Source organism: Camelus dromedarius, chromosome 31 (genome assembly GCF_036321535.1).
Source record: "Camelus dromedarius isolate mCamDro1 chromosome 31, mCamDro1.pat, whole genome shotgun sequence".
NCBI classification, from domain to species: domain Eukaryota; kingdom Metazoa; phylum Chordata; class Mammalia; order Artiodactyla; family Camelidae; genus Camelus; species Camelus dromedarius.
The window spans coordinates 2,269,885-2,292,243 of NC_087466.1; the positions used below are offsets into that span (position 1 = coordinate 2,269,885).

The 22,359-nt window shown below is 59.0% G+C and overlaps 1 protein-coding gene and 1 long non-coding RNA gene across 6 annotated transcripts; one reads left to right on the plus strand and one right to left on the minus strand.

Moving 5' to 3' along the window:
* The first annotated feature begins 788 nt into the window (after nucleotides 1–788).
* Nucleotides 789–3,554, plus strand: LOC135319726 (uncharacterized). The gene is made up of 2 exons (XR_010378541.1): nucleotides 789–995; nucleotides 1,125–3,554. It is a non-coding gene; the product is annotated as an uncharacterized LOC135319726 (long non-coding RNA).
* On the minus strand, nucleotides 2,890–22,272 carry SMPD4 (sphingomyelin phosphodiesterase 4). Of its 5 annotated transcripts, none has more exons than XM_031443187.2 (20): nucleotides 22,118–22,272; nucleotides 18,991–19,074; nucleotides 17,679–17,765; nucleotides 16,787–16,929; nucleotides 16,575–16,650; nucleotides 15,974–16,082; nucleotides 15,815–15,867; nucleotides 15,155–15,306; nucleotides 13,336–13,468; nucleotides 11,404–11,475; nucleotides 8,946–9,032; nucleotides 6,967–7,112; nucleotides 6,469–6,559; nucleotides 6,091–6,191; nucleotides 5,540–5,703; nucleotides 5,177–5,382; nucleotides 4,739–4,972; nucleotides 4,513–4,644; nucleotides 4,293–4,421; nucleotides 2,890–4,221 (listed from the first exon to the last, which is right to left on the minus strand). In XM_031443187.2, exons 1-20 carry the CDS (start codon nucleotides 22,190–22,192, stop codon nucleotides 3,892–3,894), a joined length of 2,604 nt encoding a protein of 867 aa, XP_031299047.2. In that variant the 5' UTR covers nucleotides 22,193–22,272; the 3' UTR covers nucleotides 2,890–3,891. The 5 variants fall into 5 exon arrangements, with proteins under 5 accessions (XP_031299047.2, XP_064337061.1, XP_031299048.2 ...); XM_064480991.1 differs by having other exon boundaries at nucleotides 5,177–5,377; nucleotides 5,535–5,703; XM_031443188.2 differs by lacking the exon at nucleotides 8,946–9,032.
* Between the last annotated feature and the right edge of the window lie 87 nt (nucleotides 22,273–22,359).

Here is a 22,359-nt window from a genome sequence, read left to right on the forward strand (position 1 = left end):
CATGTCCTGTCTTCCACCCGCTGTGTTCGTAAAAGAGCCTGGAGTTCCTGTGCGTTAATCACATTTCATCCTCGAAATAAATTCCTCAAGGCACGTGTTCTTACATTTGCAGCTGACTGGGCAGGGGAAGCCGTGTGCAGGAAAGGACTTAAAAAAATAATCTGACGGGAAAACACACATATTGTGCATGTCTTCATCTCTCTGGATTGCTCTTGTCATTTGTTGGGTTTTGAAGATTTTCTCCTGTGTTTTCTCCTAACAGTTCTAGCGTTCGCTCTGAGACCCAGGTCTGCGGTCTGATATTGGACGGGTCCCTCCCAATGCAGACGCCGTGTGTTTCTGGTTCAACGTGAGACGGAAGAGCCCCTTCCCCTACCCTAGTCATTTTCTGCTCATGAACAAATTTGTCCAAGTAGTTCATACTTTGGTTCCTGAGATGAGGAGCTGGATGTGGTACGGTCGGTACAATGTTATTTGTCAAACGGCTGTATTTACCGGGCGGCTGCTGTGTGCTTGCTTAGCGCTGGAGAGAGAAAGTCTAATGCTTGTCCTTAAGGAACAGACACACTCATTGGAGATTCAGTCACAAGTATTTACTTATGCAGCATCTTGAAGCGTCCAACGCCAAGCAGGTGACAAAGAAGTGCCTCTGCTTTTATCTGTGGTTGAGCCCGGGAGGCAGAGGGAGGTGAGGGCCGAGTGAGGCAGTCTGCTGTTGGGGGGAGGAGGACTCAGCAGGAACACCTGGGCTCCCGGAAGGGGCAGGCGGGCAGTGAGGGTATTTCCGGGTGGTGGGGCCCAGGGAGGCAGAGAGCGGGCGACTCCCACTTGGCTGGCTGCCTAGGGGCTTATTGGAGACTTCAGATGCCCAGACCCAGGGCTTTCCAGAGGACACAGATGCTGGGATGTTTCTAAGTGCCTCGTGGGAAACAGGTCATGAAAGACAGTGGGGCCAGCGTATGCTCTGGGCCGGGGATCTGAGAGGCACCCAGACGGTGAGTCGGGGTGTGGAGGAGTTGAGGGGTGGGCAGTTGGCACGATCCCCCCACTGTAGCCTCCGGGAGGGAGAACCCCCTTCTCCAGCCTCACCTCCAGGAGCCTCCCCTTTGTATGTCTCCCTCCAGGTGCCCCAGCCTGGCTAGCCCCTCTGCGAGGCAGTCTCCGTGGCTCATGTCCCCCAAGAGCCTCCCTTCCGGCATCAGTGACCCGCTACACCTGTACTGTCTTCACCCCTCAAGCTGCTGTAATTGTTTTTACAAAACTTGGGTGACCTCCAGCACACACGGGGGCTAAACAGCAGGTTTGCCTGGGTTGGTTCTGCAGGGACTTGGCATCAGCTGTGTCCGGTTTGTGCTGGAGCTGATTAAGTGTGATGAGAACCGCCCACCCCCAGCTGAAACCCAGCACAGGGCTCACGTGCCCACCTGGCAGGAAGCCAGGCTCTGACGGTGTTGGCAGCAAAGAAAGGGGGGAGGCCTCGGACCCCCCCAGCTTGGTCTCAGGTTAGCGGGTTCAACTGGGAAGACCGAGGAGCTGACCTCATCACCTTAATGGTCTGCGGTCTGTGCAGGGGGTCTGCGACCTAGGGGTCTGGACCACAGTATCTGTCGAGGCGTCCTAGGTTGGAAGGGAACGCGGAGCAGCCTGGAAACACCGATGTTTCTTGAAAGCTGCAGCTCCTGGCAGCGACCATCACCCCTCCTTACTGATTAGGCGGATGTGATCAGACAGGTGCGGGCCAGGACGAATTGGGAGCAGCAGAGCAGAACTGGGCAGTTCTAGTTGGACTAATCACGGACTTGGGTTTCCACCGGTGATGAAGCCCGGAGCCTGGCTGCTCCCGTGGAGACGCACACCATGGCCCCACCCTGTTTCATCCCATAAATGCCTTCGGGGACGCAGGTCTGAGTTCAGCTCCTGGCTTGGTGGCCTCATGGATAAACCATTTCACTGCTGCAAACCTCGGCATCTCTGCGGCTTTTGGCCTGGTGACACTTCCGAGTCTGCTGTCCCCAGTCTGTCTCAACTCTGCAGCCAGAGTCCTGTGCTGAGGAACTTGGGACTGTCATGAAGGTAGGGTCCCCAACACCCCCACCACCTTCACTGAGAAGCCACTGGCGTCTCAGCTGCCACCCTGCCCCCGGATCCCTGGGCATGACTACCAGAACCCTGTCCCCTACTCGCCCTTTGCGCCCTACTCCATTGTGACTTTTGGACTCTGCCCACGAGGCCCCCATGCCCCCAGCACAGAGGATGGCACACACTGGGTGGCTGTTTCACAGATGTCAGCTGTGTGGGTGAAGGGGGCACTTTTGAGAGTGTTCATGAGTGTTTCCAGGTGAAGGAAGAGCACCAGGGAAACCGGCAGGGGGTTGTGGGGATGAGCAGAGCCCTGCAGAGGCCTCATCGTTGGGTGCCGTCAGCAAACAGTGCCCTGATGTCAGACCCCAGACCCTCACCTCAGTCTGGTAACAAAAGCTGGTACTGTCCGTGTGAACTTGTAGAAATGCCACCTTACTTCCTATCTCCATCAAATTCGACCAAAGCAACTGGCCTATCCAGGGAAAAAGGGCCTCTAATGTTCAGGCCAGATGCCCCCGTGGGCTCAGGTCCTGGCTCCCATGTGACCCTCCAGAACCATAGGAAGGGTGTCGCTCATCCCGGCATCCCAGCTCCTCGTGCTGACCCCATCTGACCTGTCCAGTGGAAGGCAAGCTTCTCACGGCTCAGACCCCACCAGGGGCCGGGACCCTGCGGGGCTGCCCTTTCCCACCAAGGTGCTTCCGGGTCACACCCACTGGGGGTGCCCAGCAGCCACCCCTGCTGCCCAGAGTGAGCAGGGACCTGTGTAGGATGCCACCTCAGGGTGGAGCCCAGGCACCACACGACTTGGGACTAAGAATGGGTTTATTCAGATCCGTGGTTGGTTACAAGTTTGGTTGGTTTTTGGTCACAGGCCCCAAATGCCATCAGGGTTTACATCAAAATACAAAGCCCAACATTTATGGTTTTAAAACTTAAAAAAACCACCTGCCAAAAACAAAGGCTTTTAAAAATGACAGTTGAACTGTTGTCCCCCAGGGGTTGTCTGTACAGTGAAAGGTGCGCTGACTTGCTGTGAGGATAACTCACAGTGAATAGGTAACTGTCGTGCACTTCGAATATTTACATGCTACCAAAAGGTTGCTGTGTCTGTAACCACTTGACTTTGTCTCCGACCCTCTCTGGTTGTAGGCCGGAAGCCAGCACCCTGCCACGCCCCCTCCGCCTGCCCACAGGACCAGGGTCCACACAGACAAGGCAGTGACCTGCTTGATGGCTCAGGGCCGGAAGGGAGGTGCAGGCAGGCCCTGACCCACGGAGCGTCTGTGCTCCGGGAGGGTCTCTTCCCCAGAAAAGCAGACATGTGGCCCAGACTTGGAGCTGCTGGGAGCACGTGGAGGAGGGTGGCCCTTGCTTTGCCAAATGCGACAAAATGAGCTTTAAAACCCAGAATCGGAAGAGAACCACCATGTTTTCTTAGGTGTCTCTTTTAGGGCTGGTTCTCCTCTGGAGCCAGAGGTGGGCTCCTGTCCTGGTGTCACACTGCCCACTTGAGGTCAGTGAGGGCTGAGGCCAAAGGCACCCTGAGCTCCTCGGCGTCACGAGTGAAAGGAGAAAGGCCGCTCATGGCGGGGCCTCCGGGAAAGGCCCACAGCCAGCAGGCTGTCTGTCTGCCCAACACTGCCCGTCCTGCAGGGCTCATGGCCTGTGGACACAGCTCCCTCCCTGCCTAGCCTTCCAGGTTCTCCCAGATGGTTCCGAGGCTGCAGGAAATGCCGCTGGGGTGAAGGTGACAGGTCTGGGGCTCCAGCAGCCTAGGGGAACCCGGGAACAGCAGCTGGGCAGCAGTCAGGGCTGGTGCAGCTTGCCGCGCTCGGCCAGCAGCGTCATGGCCAGGGCATAGAGGACGTAGCCGAGTGTGAGGAGCAGGGTGCAGAGCAGGGGCCCGACGCAGAACAGAGAGGCCACGAAGAAGGCCAGCAGAAGGGACAGCAGCGTCCGGTAGCTGCCCAGGAAGCGCAGGCTGAGCCGGGGGCCCCGGGCACGGCTGGCTGCCCGCCCCCGCCCCACGGGGCTCAGCAGGTGCCTGTCCGACAGCCCGGGCTCCAGGAGGTGGTAGCGACAGAAGCTGCCGAGGAAGTCAGCCCGCGAGCATAGGGCTGCCATCTGGCCTGCGAACTAGAAAGAGACGGCTACGCTGGCGGGCGCTCCCCAGGTGGGCGGGCTGGGGCACGGGCAACCCCACTCACCCTGCGGTTGATGGCGGAGGAGAGCCGGAACAGCAGGCGGACCAGGCTGGCGACCTCATAGCTGCGGATGGGCTGCAGCTCCGAGTCCCCCTGGTACTCGACCTCGAAGCGCCTCAGGCCGTTGATGATCTGAAAGCAGCAGGCATGAGCCCAGGACTGCCTGGTGCTGCAGCCTCTGCCTCGGTGAGGGTGGGGGTGGGGGCGCAGGACGTGGCCTCACCTGGTACCGGCCCAGCGGCGTCAGGATGAGCCCGTCCTCACCCACGATGCAGTCTGGCAGCTGCTTCTTGCCGCTCTCATCCTGGGTCGTCCCCAGGGCGAGCGTGAGCTGAGCCAGCTGGGCCTCGCTGAGCTGTCGGGAGAAACCTGCTCTCAGTTTCCACGGGAGGGAGTGCACCGCCCCCGCCCACCGCTGGGCCTCAAACACGGGTGGGCCCAAGGCGTACCCGGAACACCTGGCACAGGCACTCCAGGGCCTTCTCCAGGTACTCATCTGTCTTGCGGACGCTGTCCTGCCCCATCTCGTCCAGGTCGTTGGCTGGGTAGGAGCCGTTGGGGTCCGCGGGGCCGAAGCCCAGCCAGGACAGGAAGGAGCGGCTGGCCGTGCTCTCCCCGTACTGGTCGGAGAGGGACTTGGCGGTCTGCTTGGCCTGCGTGATGAGCTGGGCCAGGCGCAGCACCTGCGGGCGGGCGGGCGTTCAGGCACCCGGCCCCCAGTGACCACAGGATGAAATTTAAAGACTAAGGTGCACTTTCTAACAGATGTTACCTCTACGAGAAGACAATTCAAGTGCCCACCCCAGCCCCCATCGTCCCTCTTTTCTGAAATGCCTGCGCCTCCTGGGCTCACAGTCCCAGAGCCCAGCTGGGCCCGGTGCACTCACCAGCGTCCGGACCTCGGGCCCGAACATTGGGGTGTACTTGCAGTCCTGGCCCTCCAGGCTGTACACGTGGCTCTTCACCTTGAAGGAGGTGTCACTGATGGCTGGTGGCCACGAGGACAGGAAGCTGCCGGTGAGCGCAGGTGCCGTGAAGAGGCGGTGCTGGCGGTGGGGGATGCCAAGCTCGGGCTCCAGGAACAGCTGCTCACCTGGAAGGTGGGATGGAGTCTAGCTTCCACTCCAAGGGCGCAGAGCACGCGGCCCCCCCGCAGCTTCTGAGCAGAGTGCGCACTAGGACTAGGGTCCCGAGGGGCGGAGACTGCGCAGTGTGCCCCCCTCCCACCGCCCCTGCTGGTGGCACCTCACCTCGCTGGATCATCTCGGCCAGGCTGGGCTGAGCGAAGACCTTGGCCACTCGGAAGACCATGAGCGCGTTCTTGGGGCTGACTAGGTCGGTGCGCAGCGCACGGCTCAGGAAGCCCAGGAAGAGCTTGGTGTACAGGAGCAGGTTGTCCTGCACGAAGGGCGCCCTGGGGGCCAGGCGGGCATCAAATAGGGGCTGAGGAGCGACAGAGAACCAGACGACAGAACCCTCCCCAGGATGAGGCCCTTTCTGAGGACCAAGGCTGAGTGTTGAAGGTTGGCCAGGGCCCTGGGGGTGCACAGGGGAGTCCAGGAGGGGGTGTGCAATGGAAGCCTGGGGGTGGGCCCAATGCAGAGCTGGCAAGGAAGGGCTGAGGGGCAGTTTGCCTCAGATGACGTGGCAAAGGGACAGAAGGACAGAAACTCCCGCTGCTCCCCTAGGAGATCCATCCTGGGGCCCAGGCAAGACGCCCCCACCAGCAGGACCTCAGGGAGGAGCCCCAGGAGGCCCGACGCAGGTGCCCCCAGGGGCGGGGGATGGCTGCTGGGCTCACCATCGCTCCGACACACTCCGGGCCTGGCTGTCGCTGCTCTGAGCCTGCTTCTCAGGCGCATACCTCCAGGGCTGCAGGTAGCTCAGCCACATCTCCAAGACCTGGGGAAATGCGTGGGCTGGTAGGTGGTGCCCAGGTGGATATGGGAGGACCTGTGTACCCTCAGGACACCTGGCCCTTCAGAACAGATCACCCAGCACGCTTCCCCCACCAGAGGGAGGGAACCTGCCCTGCATGAACAGCTGAGTTCAAGGTCGGGACTGGCAGGACCCCCAAACGGACAGAACAGTGCACCCACCAAGGCCTCCCTCCCTCGTCTGCACCGGACCTCCCTCACCAGGGCACACAGAGGGCAGAGGCAAGGGGCCGACAACTCACAGCTCGGAAGGATGCGTCCAGGGGCCAGTGGCCGAAGCAGTGCTGCAGGAAGAGGTAGAGCTTCTGCTGGACAAACCTGGGGATGGCGGCCCTGCAGGGGAAGGGAGCGGTGGGCAGGGTCACCTCACAGCCCGGCCATGCAGGGGGAGTGCCAGGCACCCCTGGGGTCAAGGACCTCTGTTCTAGCCCCATTCCTCAGAGAAAGAATCCGAGGTTCAGAAGGTTGGAGTATGTCTCGAGGACACAGCATGCATGTGGCTGACCCAGTGAGCCCCTGAGCCGGGCTCAGCCACACCAGTTGCCCGCTCTGCTGGACCCTGGTGGCTTGGGAGTCAGGCCCCTATCCTCCCCCCGCCTGGGGAGGGAGCAGCACAAAGCTGAGCCTGCCTTCTTTCCACAGGGGAGGAAGGGGAAGGAGGGCGAAGAGACAGAGCCTCTCCCAGGCTGGCCTGGAGGCAAAGCAGCCTGAGGGGCAGCCAGGAGGGCAAGGGGACGCACCGTTTAAACTCCTCCAGAGGGCTAGCGGCATGGGAGTGGGCGGAGGGGGAGGCCTGCTCGGGCCGCAGGCTGTTGGCGAAGGCATGCAGGTGTTTCAGCAGCAGCCGCACCACCAGCACGTGCTCCTCCGTAGGCATGAAGGACTCCTGGGGGTGGGGGGGCATTAGCACCGGGCACGCCGCCCCGGCCCTCCTCTCCCCCAACAGGACCTGAGAGCCACAAGGTGCCCCTACCCGGCCACTAGAGCAGAAGCTCTGCCAAGTTCCTCTCGGAGCCCTGCACACCCCTTCGTAGTGCTTCCGAGGGCGGCTTGGGCCACTGCTGCCGCCCAGGTCCGCGAGGACCAGCAGCAAGGGTTTCACCCGTGTTTCACCAGGACCTGGACCCAGGGTCCCCACCCACCGCCCAGGTGTAGTGCAGAGGGCTCTCAGCCCCCCGGCTTCCCCTTTCCAGGTGAACCCCTCCCATCTGCCCACCTCGCCCCTTGTGGACCTGGGGTCAACACAACCACCTCAATCCTGTGAGCAGAACTCTGGATCCATGAGTCCAGTAGGACTTTTGAGACCTGGACCCAACGGAGGACTCGTGGGAAGGCAGGACCCGTGGCTGCCGGCTTCCGGCGTCCAGACCGACCCACTCCTCTCCCTGCACTCGTTGCCCCCACGGGGCTTTGACAGACTTGTAGGAGCTCTTGGCAGCCTCACCCCCATGTGAGCATAGCTGGGACTGGTGCAGGCCCGGCCTCCAGCCCAGGAAGCCTTGCTCCAAGCTCCAGGGCCCCGTCCAAGTGGCCTCCCTGTCACAGAAATGCCTCCACAGCCCGAGGGCGGGAGATAACTTTCTTCTGAAAGTTACGTCTACACAATGAGTCTGCAGTGTTTTGGGGAAGACACTTCAATAGTAATAAAAGACCACCAGGCTTCGGTGCCAGGCAGAATGCAGCTCCATTCCTGGCCCCGCGCCCCTCTCTTCCAGGTTTCCAGGGGCCAGGCTCCCTGCCGCACGGCCCAGCAACCGCAATGAAGCCCTGCTGGACTGTTTTCTCTCCATGCTATCAGGTCAAAACACTGTGCGTCTAGCTCACCTTCCTGAGACCTGTGCCCCCAGGAGCCTCTGGCCACAGCTGCACATGCCTCTGCCACAGGCACTTTCCCAGGCCCTCCTCACGGGCCGGCCTCCGGCTGCGGAGGTGAAGGCAGGGAACTTGCTCTTAGCTGGGTGAGGACGTCCCCAGCAGAGCCTGGAGTGGCACCCCATTTTGCAAGAGGCCTGCCCACGTGGACCCTTCTGGAACATTCCCTCCCCTCACTGCAGCTGCTGCTTCTGCACAGGAATGGAGCATGATTTGTCATCTGTTCTCAAGTAGGGGGAACCAGACAGAGCCCTGGCCGTGCGCACAGCTCCAGACAGGTTTCCACCCAGACTTCCCAGCGGTCATGGCCTGGAGCAGCAAACTTCCAGATCCCGCTGGCCCTAAACACCCTGCAGTTCTGAACTCCAACTTGCTGACCTCAAATCTGTCACTGGTCACTTCTGCCTAAACAGACTGCAACCTCCATGAGGTCACCGAGCACAGGTCCACTAGAGGCTAGGGCTGTGCCACCCATGCGCCCCGGGCCTCCCGTCCTCGGCCAGTTTCCATGTCTAGGCCTGTCTGCGGGGAGAGCCGGGCCGCTGCAAAGGCCACACTATTTTGCCCCCTTGAACCAGGGCCAAGCACGGAGCCCGGCACTGAGGCATTGTGACACCTTGGCTGGCTTGGGGTTGGGCCAGGCAGCTTCGGTGACCCCATAGCCAGGTGGGCCCTGCCTTACTCCGTCACGTGGCCACGCACCCCATACCCAGATCACCCCTCCGCATGCGGGCCTGGCTCTGCAGCACCCCAGCCAGCTCCTCGCATTACCACGGCACGGACGTGTGCTCTAGGGCTTATACCACAGGGCAGGGGTCAAAGGGAACAAAACCAGAGCGGCCAGTACTTGGTGGGCGTGGAGGGCCTGGAGGCTGGGTTGGGCAGGGCTGTGGAGGGCGCTGCAGACACTGAGTCGGTAGTGCAGAACCTCCAGCTGAGAGACGCAGCAGAGGAGAGGACGGGAGGGGGAAGGAGGAGGGGAGAGAGAGAAACAAGTGAGAGGGAGCCCAGAGGTAGGGAGAAAAAACAAAAAACAAAAACAAAAGCACATCAGTGAAAATCCAAACCAGCACAGCCCTGCAGCCTCAGGCCCCCAAGGCTCTCCCCTCCGGACCCTCAGGGTCCCTGCAGCAGCCCGCAGGGCGCCTCCCTGGGCCACGCTGCCAGTCACCAAGGCCCATGGCTTGGACTTTGAGAGGCCAGTTCTAGACGGAGGCCTCTGTTCAGAAGAGAAAAATGTCAATTATTGGACTTCTTAGGTTGTCCAGAGAAGAAATTTATCAACATGTGACGTGATCAATTCTGAGACCCAACAGTGCCCCCTCCTGAAAGACTCTCTGCACAGGCTCAGCGCCCCACGTCCCAGAAATGGTTAAAGGTGGCGCCAACACTCACTGGTCCTGAGTCTAGGGAGACCAGCCTCGTCCTCATATGTAGAGCCTCTCCTCAGTCCCCAGGGCGGGAGCCCCTGAGACGCTGGCCACACACACCCAGAGGCAGCTGGAACCCTGAGGCCGGGACCCTCCACCCCACCTCCCCACAGCAACACAGCCTACAGAAGCAGCCCCCTCAGCCAAGCACAGCCAGAGCCGTCCCCAGCACACAGCCCGCCCCGCGAGGGCCAGGCCTCCGCCTGGGTGCCATGCTTCCCCGGGAGAGGCTGGAGAGACAGGCACAGCCAGAGACACGCAGGGCCAGGGCGGGAGGGGCATGGCCAGGAGGTGCTGGCCCTTCATGCCTTCCTCTGGGCCAGACCCGGGGCTCAGCCCTACTCTCAGCAAGGAACTGGGGAGACCACGGTCCCCCTTGGGTCCCAGCCCTGGCCTGTGGCCATCCTTCCTGCCCACCAGCCCCTCCAGGAGCCCCACTCAGGATATAGCACATGCCCGGGACCCAGCTCAGCCACGGACGCATTGAGGACGAGCTGTATCACTGCATCTGGAAAACCAGGGAAGCAGTGGCCCCAGGGTGACACCCAGCTGGCAAGGGTTTCTGGATTTCCACGAGGCACAGGGCAGGCCTGGAGAGACAGCAGGGGCCTCGGACCAAGCTGCTGCTCCCGGCTTCCCACACACCCCACTCTCTCAGGTTTTGTTTTTCTGTCTCAACAGGAGGCAAAGGGCAGCTGGGTGCCTGGCAGAGCCGTCGTGGTCCCCCAGCCCCACCAGTCACTCTGAGCAGCTCTCAGAGACCAGGGGAAGCAGGGGACAGCCCCTCACGTTTGGACGCGGATCCCTCAGGACATGCAGCCCGGAAGGCCTCTGGCTGGCAGGTCTACTGCTAAAGACTGAAGCAGTGAGCTTCCTGGGGCTCAGCGGCCTCAGCCTCCATGAGACCAAGCCGCACACGGGGGCTGAGTGAGCCTCCTGGACCCCGCGGGGAAGGCAGCCCTGGCCACGGAGTACCAGCAGGAACACGCAGCAAGCCCACTTTGGAAGCAGGCAGGGCAGGGCAAGCGCTTTGTGACCGGAGAGGCCCGGTTGGAGTCCGGGCTCCCCCTGAAGGAGACTGGGGCACCCCACACCGGGACAGCAGCACTGGGGGCCGTGCCCCACCCTCCATGTGGCTGGGCAGAGCGCTGGGGCTGTGGGCCCGGCTGCTGCGGGAGCAGAACCACCGCCTCCCTGGGAATCAGAGGGAAGGGTACAGGCCACTGCTCTCAGTTTGAACCCACAGACTCTTTAACTCTTGAGGAAGCTCTGGAGAGCTCCATCTGGTGGTGGAGAAAGCAGGCTGAAGAGCAAACTGATGCCCAGGAAGTGTGGCCCGAGTCTCACAGGGTGTGGTCTGGGCGCCGCTGCCTCTCACTGATAGAACTGCTCCACCCAGACTGGTCCAGGGGCCTGGGGGCCCAGGGACAGCAACTCGGGAGGGTGCCAGGGACTCCACACCTCTGCACACAGGGGAGCAGCCCAGAAAGGAACGGGGGAAGGTGAGGAGGAGGAGGAGACAGGCCAGGCCACGTGCAGGAGGGTGTCAGACCCAACCCACCATCAAGGGGGCCGCCAGGCACCACCTCGGCAGGAAAGCAGAGGCACTGTGATGGCAGAGGGGACAGCCCCGGACATGACTCCTAGAGGCCTCTGAGGCTCCCACATCCCGGAGCACGAGCACAACCTCACCAGTCCCTGCTGCCAGGGAAGGGCTCTGCAAGTAGCCCGGGGAGGCCCCCTAGAGGCCAGGCCTCCAGCTGCCAGGGTGCAAGCCCAGCGCCCAGCACCAGGCCCGGCAGCACAGCATCCGAGGGGAGCATGAGGACCACGGGGGCCAGAGCAGGAGGCAAGAGGGAAAGGCGGGGAACCTACCTTGGCGTGCGGGGACTGCATCTTCTGGTACATCTCCAAGGAGTAATGATGAAGCCACATCTCAACAAAAACCTGCAGAAGAGCATTAGTTGGTCAAAGGATCTCTGAGCAGGGCGTCAAGACCACGCCGTGGGGGAAAAGAACAGTCTTCTGAACAAATGCTGCTGGGAAAGCAGGAACTCCCCGCTCCAGTGAGGGCGGGCGGGCCCTCACCTCACATCATAAACAAGGAACAACTCAAAATGGATCAGACACCTAAATAAAAGCGCCAAAACTATAAAACTTTCAAACGAAAGCATGGGACAATGCTTCACAACACTGGATTTGGCAATGATTTCTCAGATATGACTCCGAAAGCACAGGCAACAAAGGGAAAAAATTGACAAGTTGGACTTCATGAAAATTAAAACCTTTGTGCATCAAAAGACACTATATACATAATAAGAAGGCAGACCACACACTGGGGGAAAACATTTGCAACTCAAGTATCTGACAAAAGGTTAATATCCAGAATATAGATAAGGTCTGAACTCTAACAACAAAAAACCAATCCAATTCGAAAATGGGCGAAGGGCTCGAAGAGACATCTCTCCAAGCAGATACACATGTGGACACGAGGCCCATAAGGACGGGAAATGCTGCTCAACACGGCACACCACCAGGGCAGAGCGAGTCCTGACCACAACCATATCCAACCTCCTGCCCATCAGGACGGCTACAGTCAAAACCCAGAAAATAACGGGTGTGGCGAGGAGGTGGGGAAATTGGACCCCTGAGCACTGGCTGGTGGGACATCCAAAATGGGGCAGCATGGGGATCCTCAAAAAATTTAGTAGAATTATCACCCAGTCCAGCAACTCCACTTCTTAAGTACACTCAAAAGAACTGAAAGCAGGGTCTTAAAGAGGTATCTGCACACCCGTGTTCACAGCAGCACTATTCACAACAGCCAAGAGGTGGAAGCAACCCCCAGTGTCCACCACATGCACAGATAAACAAAATGCTCTATACGCACACACAGCTCCACCAGGGAAGGAAGCTGAACGTGCCACGCCATGGAGGAACCTTGGAGACACCAGGCTAAGTGACACCGATCACTCGTCAGGAGCAAAGCACCACATGATCCCACTCACACAGGTTCCCCGAGGAGCCAGGTGCACAGGGACATAGATGGTGGCTGCTGGGGGCTGGCGGGAGGGGAGTGAGGAGCCACTGCTTGACAGGCATAGTTCCCGAGATCCATCAAGACAACCCAAGTACAACCACACGCTTTAAAATAGTTAAGGCTTAAATTTTACATGTATTTTATCATAATTCAAAAAAAGAAAACTAGGACCCCATCTTACCCACACCCCAGGCTCTCAACAATGCTGGTGGCTACACACTCAGCCCCAGAAGCTGGCGCCAGAACTAGTGGAGTCTCTCCTGGCGCCGCAGGAGAGCCTGGAGCCCCAGGAGGGCGGACACAGGCCTGCCGCCTCCGCTGGGAGCCCCTGAGCTGAGGGGATGCGGCCTGCCAACTAGGGGAGGCCCTCCCCAGGCATGTCCTAAAGATGCTGCTGCCGCAGAACTTAGCACCCACACGACAGTGATCACGGGAAACCTCCCCAACCACACGGGAGTGCTCAGAGAGGCGGGGTGCGCTGGGGAGAGGTTCACAGGAGCCACTAGCCAGAAAGACAGAGCAGCAATCACATCACGAGAAAAACAAAACAGGGCTCTGTGGAGAGGCTCCGGGGTGAAGACACTGCAAGTGACACACGCGTGAGACAGGTGGCAAGCTCCTCCTTGTCTGCTTCCAATGTCACAGCAGAGACACTAACGACTGAGAGCCGCCTCGACTGAGGGGGGTCTCCAGGCCTCTGCCCCCACGTGGGCGGCAGCTGAGCAGTTTATGTGGATCAGAAGCAAAGAAGGGCCGCCGTGGCTCACCTGGAGCAGCGTCTCTGACCTCCAGATTTCGTGGGAGGCGGGGTCTGCGTTCACGGACGTCTGGTGAGAGATGTGTCGCTTCAGGAGACTGGTGTGATGCAGGCCGTAGGAGGCAAAAGGCACGGCTGGCGTCCTGAGGGAGACCGAGGAACGGGTGTAACGGGGTGATCTGGACCTCAGCCCCGGCTGCACTGACAAGCACACCCCATGGGGCCCTCCGGTGACCCCTGAGCCCCCATGGGTACGTGTGAATGAACAGCCAGAAGAGAAAAGCCTTCCTTCCAAAGTGCCTGTGACCACACGCAGCAGTCATGAAACTAGGAAACCACCCCTACTCACAGCTGATTTGGCTGAGGACCACCGGGGGCCGCCGGACTGTGACAGTGGCATGGGCTCATGTCTTCCCACTGAATCGCCCTGGCTAATTAACTGAGGGCCTAAGTGTTTATCTAACTTTACGGTAGGAAAACCTGGCCGTTACCTCCTTGGCTCCAACGCCGGCGGTAATGGGGCTCATGGATGCCACTGCTAGGCCCCCCGCCCAACGCACAACCTGGGCCTCACCACGAGCAAACACCCGGGACCCCAGGTTGAGGGTATTCTGCACATACCCAGCTGTCAAAGTCAGGAAAAGCCCCAGGACCCTTTCAGACCAAAGGGGACCAGAGGGACAGCCGCATGCAGGGAGCGACCCTGCCTGGATCCCGGCTGCATAACAGTCCCAAGCTGTTGAAACTTGAGTGGGGTCTGGGGACTAGATGGTGGCCCGGCAGCAACCCCACCCCGCTGATTTGGGCAAAAGTGAGGAGGTCAGGAGAATGCAAATGCTTTCAGAAAACACTCAGATGTTAAAAGGCAATGGGCACTGTGTCTGTAACTCAAAAGACCCAGGAAAAAGACATACAGATAAAGAGAGAATAAAACAACTCAGAAACCAACTGGGTGAAGGGCTGTGAATGTTCTTCTACACACGTAGCAACTTTCAAAATCTGAAATTACATGTTAAAACAAGCAAACCAGATCAGGCCCAGAAAACCTCTGGCAGCTGAATTCTGCCTGAGAGCGTGTGATCTGCCTGCCTGAGCCCTCGGCTGCAGCCTCTCCCCCTTCCGTGCCCTCTCCACTCTCCTCCTTGCAAGCCCCTTCCCTCAGGGGCATCTGTCCACTAGAGTTTGGGGCAGTGGCAGGGCATGTGCCAGCAGGTGTGGGTGGGCCGGCACTTGCAGAAGAGCCTGCCCATAGCCTCTCAGGCAGGAAGGAGGCGGGCTAGCGAGGCTGGAGGTCAGGGGAGCACAGGCAGCAGCTGCCGGGGCACAAAGGTCTCCTGGGGTGAGTCAGCCAAAAGCTCACCCTCAGACCGAGGCAGGCCGTGCTCCCCTCCTGCTCAGAGGCACAGAAGGCTCCTGACCCCGGGGCCCCTGGCTCAGCAAAGACCTGGGCCTGGGTTCCTACTAGTCTTATTCCCAAGCAGGTTGACCCTCTGGGGCCTGCTCGCAAGGCCTTTCTCTCCAAACCATCAGCCCTGGGTGTAGGCAGGGCTGTCATGAACAGAACACAGAGCCAGGCCCTCGAGGTGGCCACAGGACCTGCCGCTTCTGGGATGATCACTGAAAACCAAAACATGCCCATGCTAGGGCAGGAGGAGCTGGGGAACCTCAGGCAGAAGAAAAACTGGAGAGCTCTGGATAGAGTGGCACCGCTGTCCCCACGGACGCCCTCCGACCCAGCCATGCCCCAGTGGAAGGACCAGGCCTTAACCAGCTGTGGGACAGGCCATCTCAGGTGCTGGCCCAGGGCCAGGGGAGCTGGGGAGCCTTACCTGGGAGCTGGTGAGGGTCTGGGCCCCCCCGGGCTGGAGGAGAGTGGGGGGAGCACGCTGCCTTCCGTGGGCAGGAACCATGACAGGTACCTGTCCACCAGGACGAAATAGGCGCAGTCTGAAGTGCGGACGTGGAGGGCCCCGGGCAGCGGCTGGGGAAAGAACTTGTCTTAGAGTGCGGCCCTGGGCGCCGCCCCAGCAACTACAAGGCTCAACTCCTAATGCACAGAGGATACAGAATGTGTCCCCAAGGCCGGCTCAAGCACCCAGGGCAGTATTAGGAGGGAGTCTCCCAACACAAAGGGCCTGAGTGGACCCCCTAGTCCTGGCCAGCCTGTGCACCCACCCCTAGACATCCACCTCGCCCCATGCCCAGCGAGCACCTCCTGCAGGAAGCCTCCCTGGCCGCCACTCAGGGTGCTCGGACACCCCACATCGCCCGCCAAGTCTGCCCCCCAGCCTGTCCTCAGTAAGTGAGGATGCCTGAAGGGCAAAGGCTGGAGGAGCAGTGGGGACGTGGATAAAGGAGGCGGTGGAAGGAGAAGGAAGAGGGAGGCAGGCTGGCAGCTGGTGTGGGCCCCTCCCCTGCTCCCTTGCCCTGTGTGAAAACAGGAGCTGTGGGCCAGGGGCCCGCACTGCGCTGAGGCGCCCCTCTCATACCTTCTGAGTGATGAGGCTCAAAGCAAAGAAGAACATGTAATACTCGAACGGGTCTGAGGGCTGAGTCAGGAGGCAAACGTCAGGGCCGTTGGGCCGCCCCACCTGGCGCCACCGTGCTGGCCACCTGGCCTCCCCACCCGCAGGGCCGACAAAGGATACTGAGGGCCAGGTGCAGGCCAAGGCCCCCGGCCGGGGGGAACTGCACCTTGTTGTGGTACAGAGGGCTGTCGGGGAGCACGCGTTCCTGGATGGACGCCTTCACGGGGCCCTGCAGAGAGAGGGAGGGGGCTGGGGGCGGGCTCCGCATGGCACCCTACATGCAGGGCGGCCCAAGGGAGGCTGCCGAGGAAACCAGCATGCAGACCCTGCCTGTGGGAGCCGCGCTGTCCTCTGCATAGCACTCAAGCGGAGAAGCCTTTACCCCGAACCCCTGCTTCCATCCTCACAGACCCGCCTGGTGGGGCAGCAGCCGACCCCCTAGCCCAACATGCACGTGGCGACCCCATCTCCTTTGGTTCTCATACCCACCCCGCCTCCCACCCCTTAATCTGCCCCCACGGGACTGGGGACTTGCAAAAACAAAGCAACCGGTCACATGGCCCTGCCACTCAGCCAGAAGCCAAGCGGGCCCTCCCGCTGGCCAAGTCTGAATGACCCACTGTCACAGCCCCTTTGAGCCCCTGCCCACCCACCACCGCTGCAGCTGCCCCCACGGAGGGTGCTCCACCCAAGCCCGGCTCTCACTGCACGGCTGACTCACAGGCAGGTAAGAGACGGGGAAGTCAAACTTATAGTCCTCAGCTTGAAGTTTATAGACCAACTTCATCATCGGGCCACTGAACGTGAAAACAAAAACAGGCAAATGAACCACAAACCATCTTGCTTTGACTGTTCCTTAGCTTGGAGAAACAGCAAATAAAAGTGAGATCCTCCTGAGGGAGCATCCAGCCCCACATGGCTGAGCCTCCCTACCCAGGGTCTAGAAACTCCATGGCGATGCTGTGCTCCACAGGGTTCACCCGGCCCTGCAGGCAGCGGAGGTTCCACCCGACCAGAACACCGTCCAAGCTGCCAAAAATGCTCTCCACCAGCCACGGGAACACGGCGTGCAACTCCTGAAATAGTGGGCAGTGAGGCTCGGGCAGGTTCCCCGAGCACCGGTGCCCACCACCCACCTCCCTCACTGGCCCTGGTCTGCAGATCCACCCATGGCACCCACAGGACCAGCTCTGGATTCTTTCGCCGTGGTTACGCAGCTCACTAAGCAGCGCTCCTTACAATAAACCAAGCAGTGATTAAAAGGTTTTTTTTTAAATGCTGGAAACTTCTGCTCTTAAGAGAGCTTTATGGAAAAGGATGGCACCATTCTTCCTCAGAGCAAGCCCTGGACTTCTGGCCATCCTCATCCAGGCCGGCCTCCTGGAATTACTTGCACTTACTCTCTGACGATTCTGGGTATGACGTAAACACGCGATTTCTGCACTTACATCAGGGTTCCTCGACCGTGGCACTGCCGACATTTTGGGCTGATCACGTCTCTGTTGTGGGGGCTGTGCTGTGCACTGGGGGATGGTTACTGGCATGCCTGGCCTCTACCAACTCGATGACAGTAGTACCACCCCCGTGTGACAACTAAAAATGCCTGCAGACACTGCCGAGTGTCCCACATGGGACAGAAGCACCCATGCTTAAGAGACTCTGGTCGAGATGATCATGTGGCTGAATGTGTCACAAATGTGACAGTCACAATACGGGGTCAGGCCTCTCTGTGGGGCAATGCTCAGAAATGGAAATCAGGGACTGTAATAAGGTCTTTCAGGGAGTGGATGAGACACACCCCAAAGAGACGGCAGCAGGGCTGTACCTTTGCTGGAAAGTCCTCAATGACTTTAACCAAGTCTTGGCACCGCTGTGCAAAGGGCTTATTGATAGAGTCAGCTTTCAGGCTGGCCTGGAAGACAGGAGAAACCCCCAAAAGTGAGTGCACTTGTCTTGCAGCTTTTGCTGATATTCTGGCTCGACTCAAAACTGAAATCCAAGTGATGGGCAGGAGTGAGACACACACCACTGCCTGACCACCCAGCACCTCCCATGTTAGTTGTGCCTAAGGGAGGTGTCCAGGGGAGGCCGGGTCCTGGCTTGCTCCCAACACCCCTGACCAGCCTCTGCAGTTACCCCAGAACACTGTACATCATCAGAGCAGAACTCACCTCCACCCAATCCCCCAGCAGGGGGCTGGCCCCCTTCTCAATCCAGGGTGCTCACATCAATTAGAAATTTCCCCCAGGACTGACCGCCCATGATTTACAGCATGGTGATCGTGAGCCGTAGTGTCCAGCCCAGACAGGGGATGCTTGCTGTCACTGGCCCTCTTACCCCAGATGTCCTGTATCCGTTACCTTCAGAGACAGGGCGGGATAAAAACTACAGGTGGCTTCAGCCAAGTGCTGACGCTGATCACGAAGGTGATGGAGAAGCCAGGAAACATTCAGGACAAGAAATAGGGAAATCTAGCCCAGGTCAGGGGCATGGGGGACAACATGTATTGTGACTACACAAAGAAGCCTCTGTGCAAACAGATGAATATCAGCAGGAAATGCCAGATTTTTACCCAAGAGAGCTTTGCCCAAGGATACCTACGGCCCTGTCCCTCTCCAAAAGAGGGTGGGGTCTGCAGCGCCTCAGTGAGAGGCAGAGACCGGGCTGTGTAGGCCTGGGTCAGATCTGTTGGCTCTAGAGGGAGCACCGAGGAAGAATGTCCACAAAATGTATCTTCTGGGAACTGAAACTGGAAATGTTCATCACTGAGACATGCCTCACTGTGCCTCTAGGCAAGTTTAACACCAGCGCAGCTCTGGCCGTCCTGGCTCAGTGGGCCTTCCATTTTGCACTGACAACAGTTACGGTCATCAGGATGCCTCACTTCCGTGTGAGGATTTACATGAAGACTTGGGTGTACATCCTGTCACTTGTCCCACTCTACACCCTGGAAACAGGAAAGGGCCCCTGAATCGACTCAGCTTGTAGGTGAGAAAGCCAGGGCTCAGCGGCTGAGTAAACCCGAGGTCCTGCACCACAGAAAGCAGTGCCAAGCCCGTGACTCTAATCCATGTCCAGTGCTATTTCCACCACATGCCCCAAAAACAAGCACTGGTGAGCTCTCGGTGAATTCTTACCAGCAGGAAGCTGGGTTGCTGCGGGTGAGGGAATGCCATGGGAGCCTCCTGGGGAGCGTTGAAAGCGTCCGACTTATAAAACCACTGTGGAAAGAAAGACAAAGACAAAACCTCAGCATCTGCCACAGAGCGGGAGACCACATCGCTTCACACGGCGGGAACATGTACACAACCTAACACACGCTGCGCTGCCAAGCCCCGTGCTTTACAGAGATGCTGTTCACAAGTGGCCGGCTCCAGAGCCACGTCTGCGGGGATGAGCCCTGGGGGACACTAGGGGACACTTCTACAGCACTCGCCACATGCCCGGCCTGGTTCCAAGGGCTCTCAGTGTGTTTGTCATTTAATCCACAGCGGTAGGCAGAATTCTAAAGACTCCTGTCCTGGTTATTCAAACATTCCTCTAGGTACTGCTGTGAAGGGATTTGCAGATATGATTAAAGTCTCAAGTCAGAGAACCATAAGACACAGAGCCATCCTGGCTGATTGCCAGAAAGGAGACGGGGACCTGAGTTCTACAATTCCAAAGAACTGGCTCCAACCAGCAACCTGAATAAGCTTGAAAGCAGATTCTTCTCAAGAGCCTCCAAGTAAGAGCAAAGCCCGCCAACACCCTGACTTCAGCTTTGTGAGACCCTAAGCAGAGAACCCAGCTGAGCCTGCATTTCCGAAACATAACCACAAGATGACAGATGCATGCAGCTTTAAGTGGCAAAATATGTTAAGCGAAAAAAGAAAATGCATCCTCACAACAACCCTAGAAAGTCAGTCCAGGTAAGGAAATGTGGGTAGAGAGAAGGTAAGTAACTTGCCCTCAGCCAGCTGGTAAGTGGCAGAGCCAAGGTTCAGCTGCACAATGCCCCCACAGATCTCTCAGACACAGGTGGACACATCTCCGTACCACCTGTGCCCTCAGAGAATGAAGGGAGGGGATGAGCAAGCTTCACCAATGAGCCTCCGAAGGGGCCATCAGAAAGCCAGAGGAGCTCTCCAGAATCCTACCTCTGCGGCCCCAGGTCAGAAACTGAAAATACCCAGACTCGGACTGAGCGAGAGGAAGCATGCAAGTCCCACCAGTGGGCTGCCTATGGCTTTCTGGGCACATCTCTGCCCACCGCCCAGGCACAGGCACTGAGGTGGCTACAGGGATGGAGAGTTCAGGGGAGCTGTGCAGGCAGCTGAGAGGCTGAGAGGAGACACGCATGTCAGCCACTTGGCACCATGAACACCTCCTGATGAGACTGAGCAGAACCCTGTGCCCCCTGCCTAGTACAAAGGCCCCTCCATGTCCCCTGCCTTGTTTGTAGAAAAGCTGAAGTCTCCCAGGCCTCCCTGAGCCACAGAAGAGTAGGCTCAAGCACTGAGTGATCAGGACAGTAGAGTCACAGAATCTTCCAGTGTCTGATGCACATTCCCGAGTTGTTTCACGGACACCGCAACTGCCACCAGAGTTGGTGCATTACATATATAACTGCATGACAACCAGACTGCAGCCGTGACAGGAGATGTTCCATCTGTGGCTGGCACAATTCCAAGAACTGGCCTCAAGTGAATGGGGCTGACACTATTGCTCATAATAACCTGTATCTCTGTGTGCAGTAGAACCAGTGCGGTTTGCTCTGCCTGGACACACGAGCAGGCAGCTAACACTGTCGGCAGAGATGCAACAGAAACACGTGGACGTCCTCCACTCTGAGAACCCAGAGCCCTGTGAATGAAGCATGAAGGAGTTCCAGGAGATGGACTTTCGCTCCTGACCCCACAGGAACAGAATGGTGTCTGACAGTGGGGCTTTGTAAGCGGCTCTTTTGCCCCTTTCCTGTTTGTCTATTTCTGTTCCCCTAAAACCCTAATTACAGAAACGAGACCACTCCTGGCTTCTGCTCTAGTGAATGCACACAATGCCTCGCCTAACCTGTCGATTACTTTCCTAGATTAGAAGAGACAGGAATGAAAACTTCAGTAGTTAAAAGGATGACTGGCTCTCCACCTGCAGCTTTCCCCTCAGCAGTTCTGCAGGCAGACCACACGGGCTAGGTAACACCTGGGGAAGGATCACCAGGAGTCAGCTAGTCTGCACGCGGTGGAAAATGACACAGAACCTAACCCCCTGCCTTGATTTGCTGAGATTCCTTCCTCTTTTTCCCTTTAAAAACTCTCAGGGCTGAGCAGAATCTTTGAAGCTGGTTCTGGAACACAAGTTGGCCTTCTCCCCAGATTGCCTGTCTTCAGATTAAGCAACTTTTCTTTTCTTCCCACACATACCTCTGGAGTACTGGCCTTTCTGTGGTGAGCAGGCGAACCTGAGCTCAGTAAAACTAACTTTGTTCAACTCTTGATTAAATCATCAGTTTCGGTTTTAAGACATTAAAAAAAAAAACGCTTCAGTCCTGAACCAAGTGGTCAAGGGAATACTCCAAAACTATCAAAGCAGCATAAAATCCTAAACTGTTGGCATAAAGGTGGAGCTTTAGAGATGATGAGGTGAAAACTGCTCCCGTTCAAAGGAAGCTTTGCAAAGGCATCGGCTGAAGGACGCCAAACCAGGCGGGGTTCGGGGAGAGAGCAGCACCTCTCCGCCCTTGCTCTCCGCGCGCCCCTCTGCGCTGTACACCAAGCCCTCGCTTCCTCCCGCCACGTCAACACCCACCGCCTTCAGGAGCGGCTTCCGACCGGGTGTCGCGGTTTGTCCACGGGAGCCTCCGCCCCGTCGGCGCCATTCTTTGCAAGACCTTCCTCTGGACGCGCGCTGGAAGCAGGGTGCGCTCCCGCCCGCCCCGTGAAATGAGCACCGGGCCCGCAAGTCCCAGATGAGTTAACTGAGCCTCCGCAAAGCCAGCCCGCACGGGGAGAAAGCGTCGGGCGGGGACCCACACCCGATCTCCCCCACGCCGCTTGCTGAGCCCCGAGCACTCTCTCCTCCACCTCGTTCAGCGAACGTTAACCGAGCGCCCACCGGGGCGGCGAGGCGCGCGGGAAGGCGGCAGGAAGGCGCAGGCCAGCCCTTGGCTCCTCCGCCGGCTGACCCGAGGCCCGGGGCTCGCGTAGGAACGGGGAAGGCTACGGCGGAGGTCCGGGGTGGCCGCCGGAACGAGGGGCCCGACCGCGCGCGACTCCCGCCACTCACCTGAGGGACCCATAGCGCTGCTCGACTCAGGAATGGAGGCCGCCATTCGGCTACCCAGCGCCGAAATGTCGTCATCAAGCTGCGCGTGGCGTCACGTCCCCTGGCCAGGCGGGAAATGCCCCGCCACTTCTTCGGGAGGCTACCTTAAAAGGCGCGTGAGCAAAGCAAGCCCCGCGGAATTGTGGGCCTACCCAACAACCTCGGGGAGCGCTTGCGCAGTGGAGGCAGCCAGGTCAGGGAGC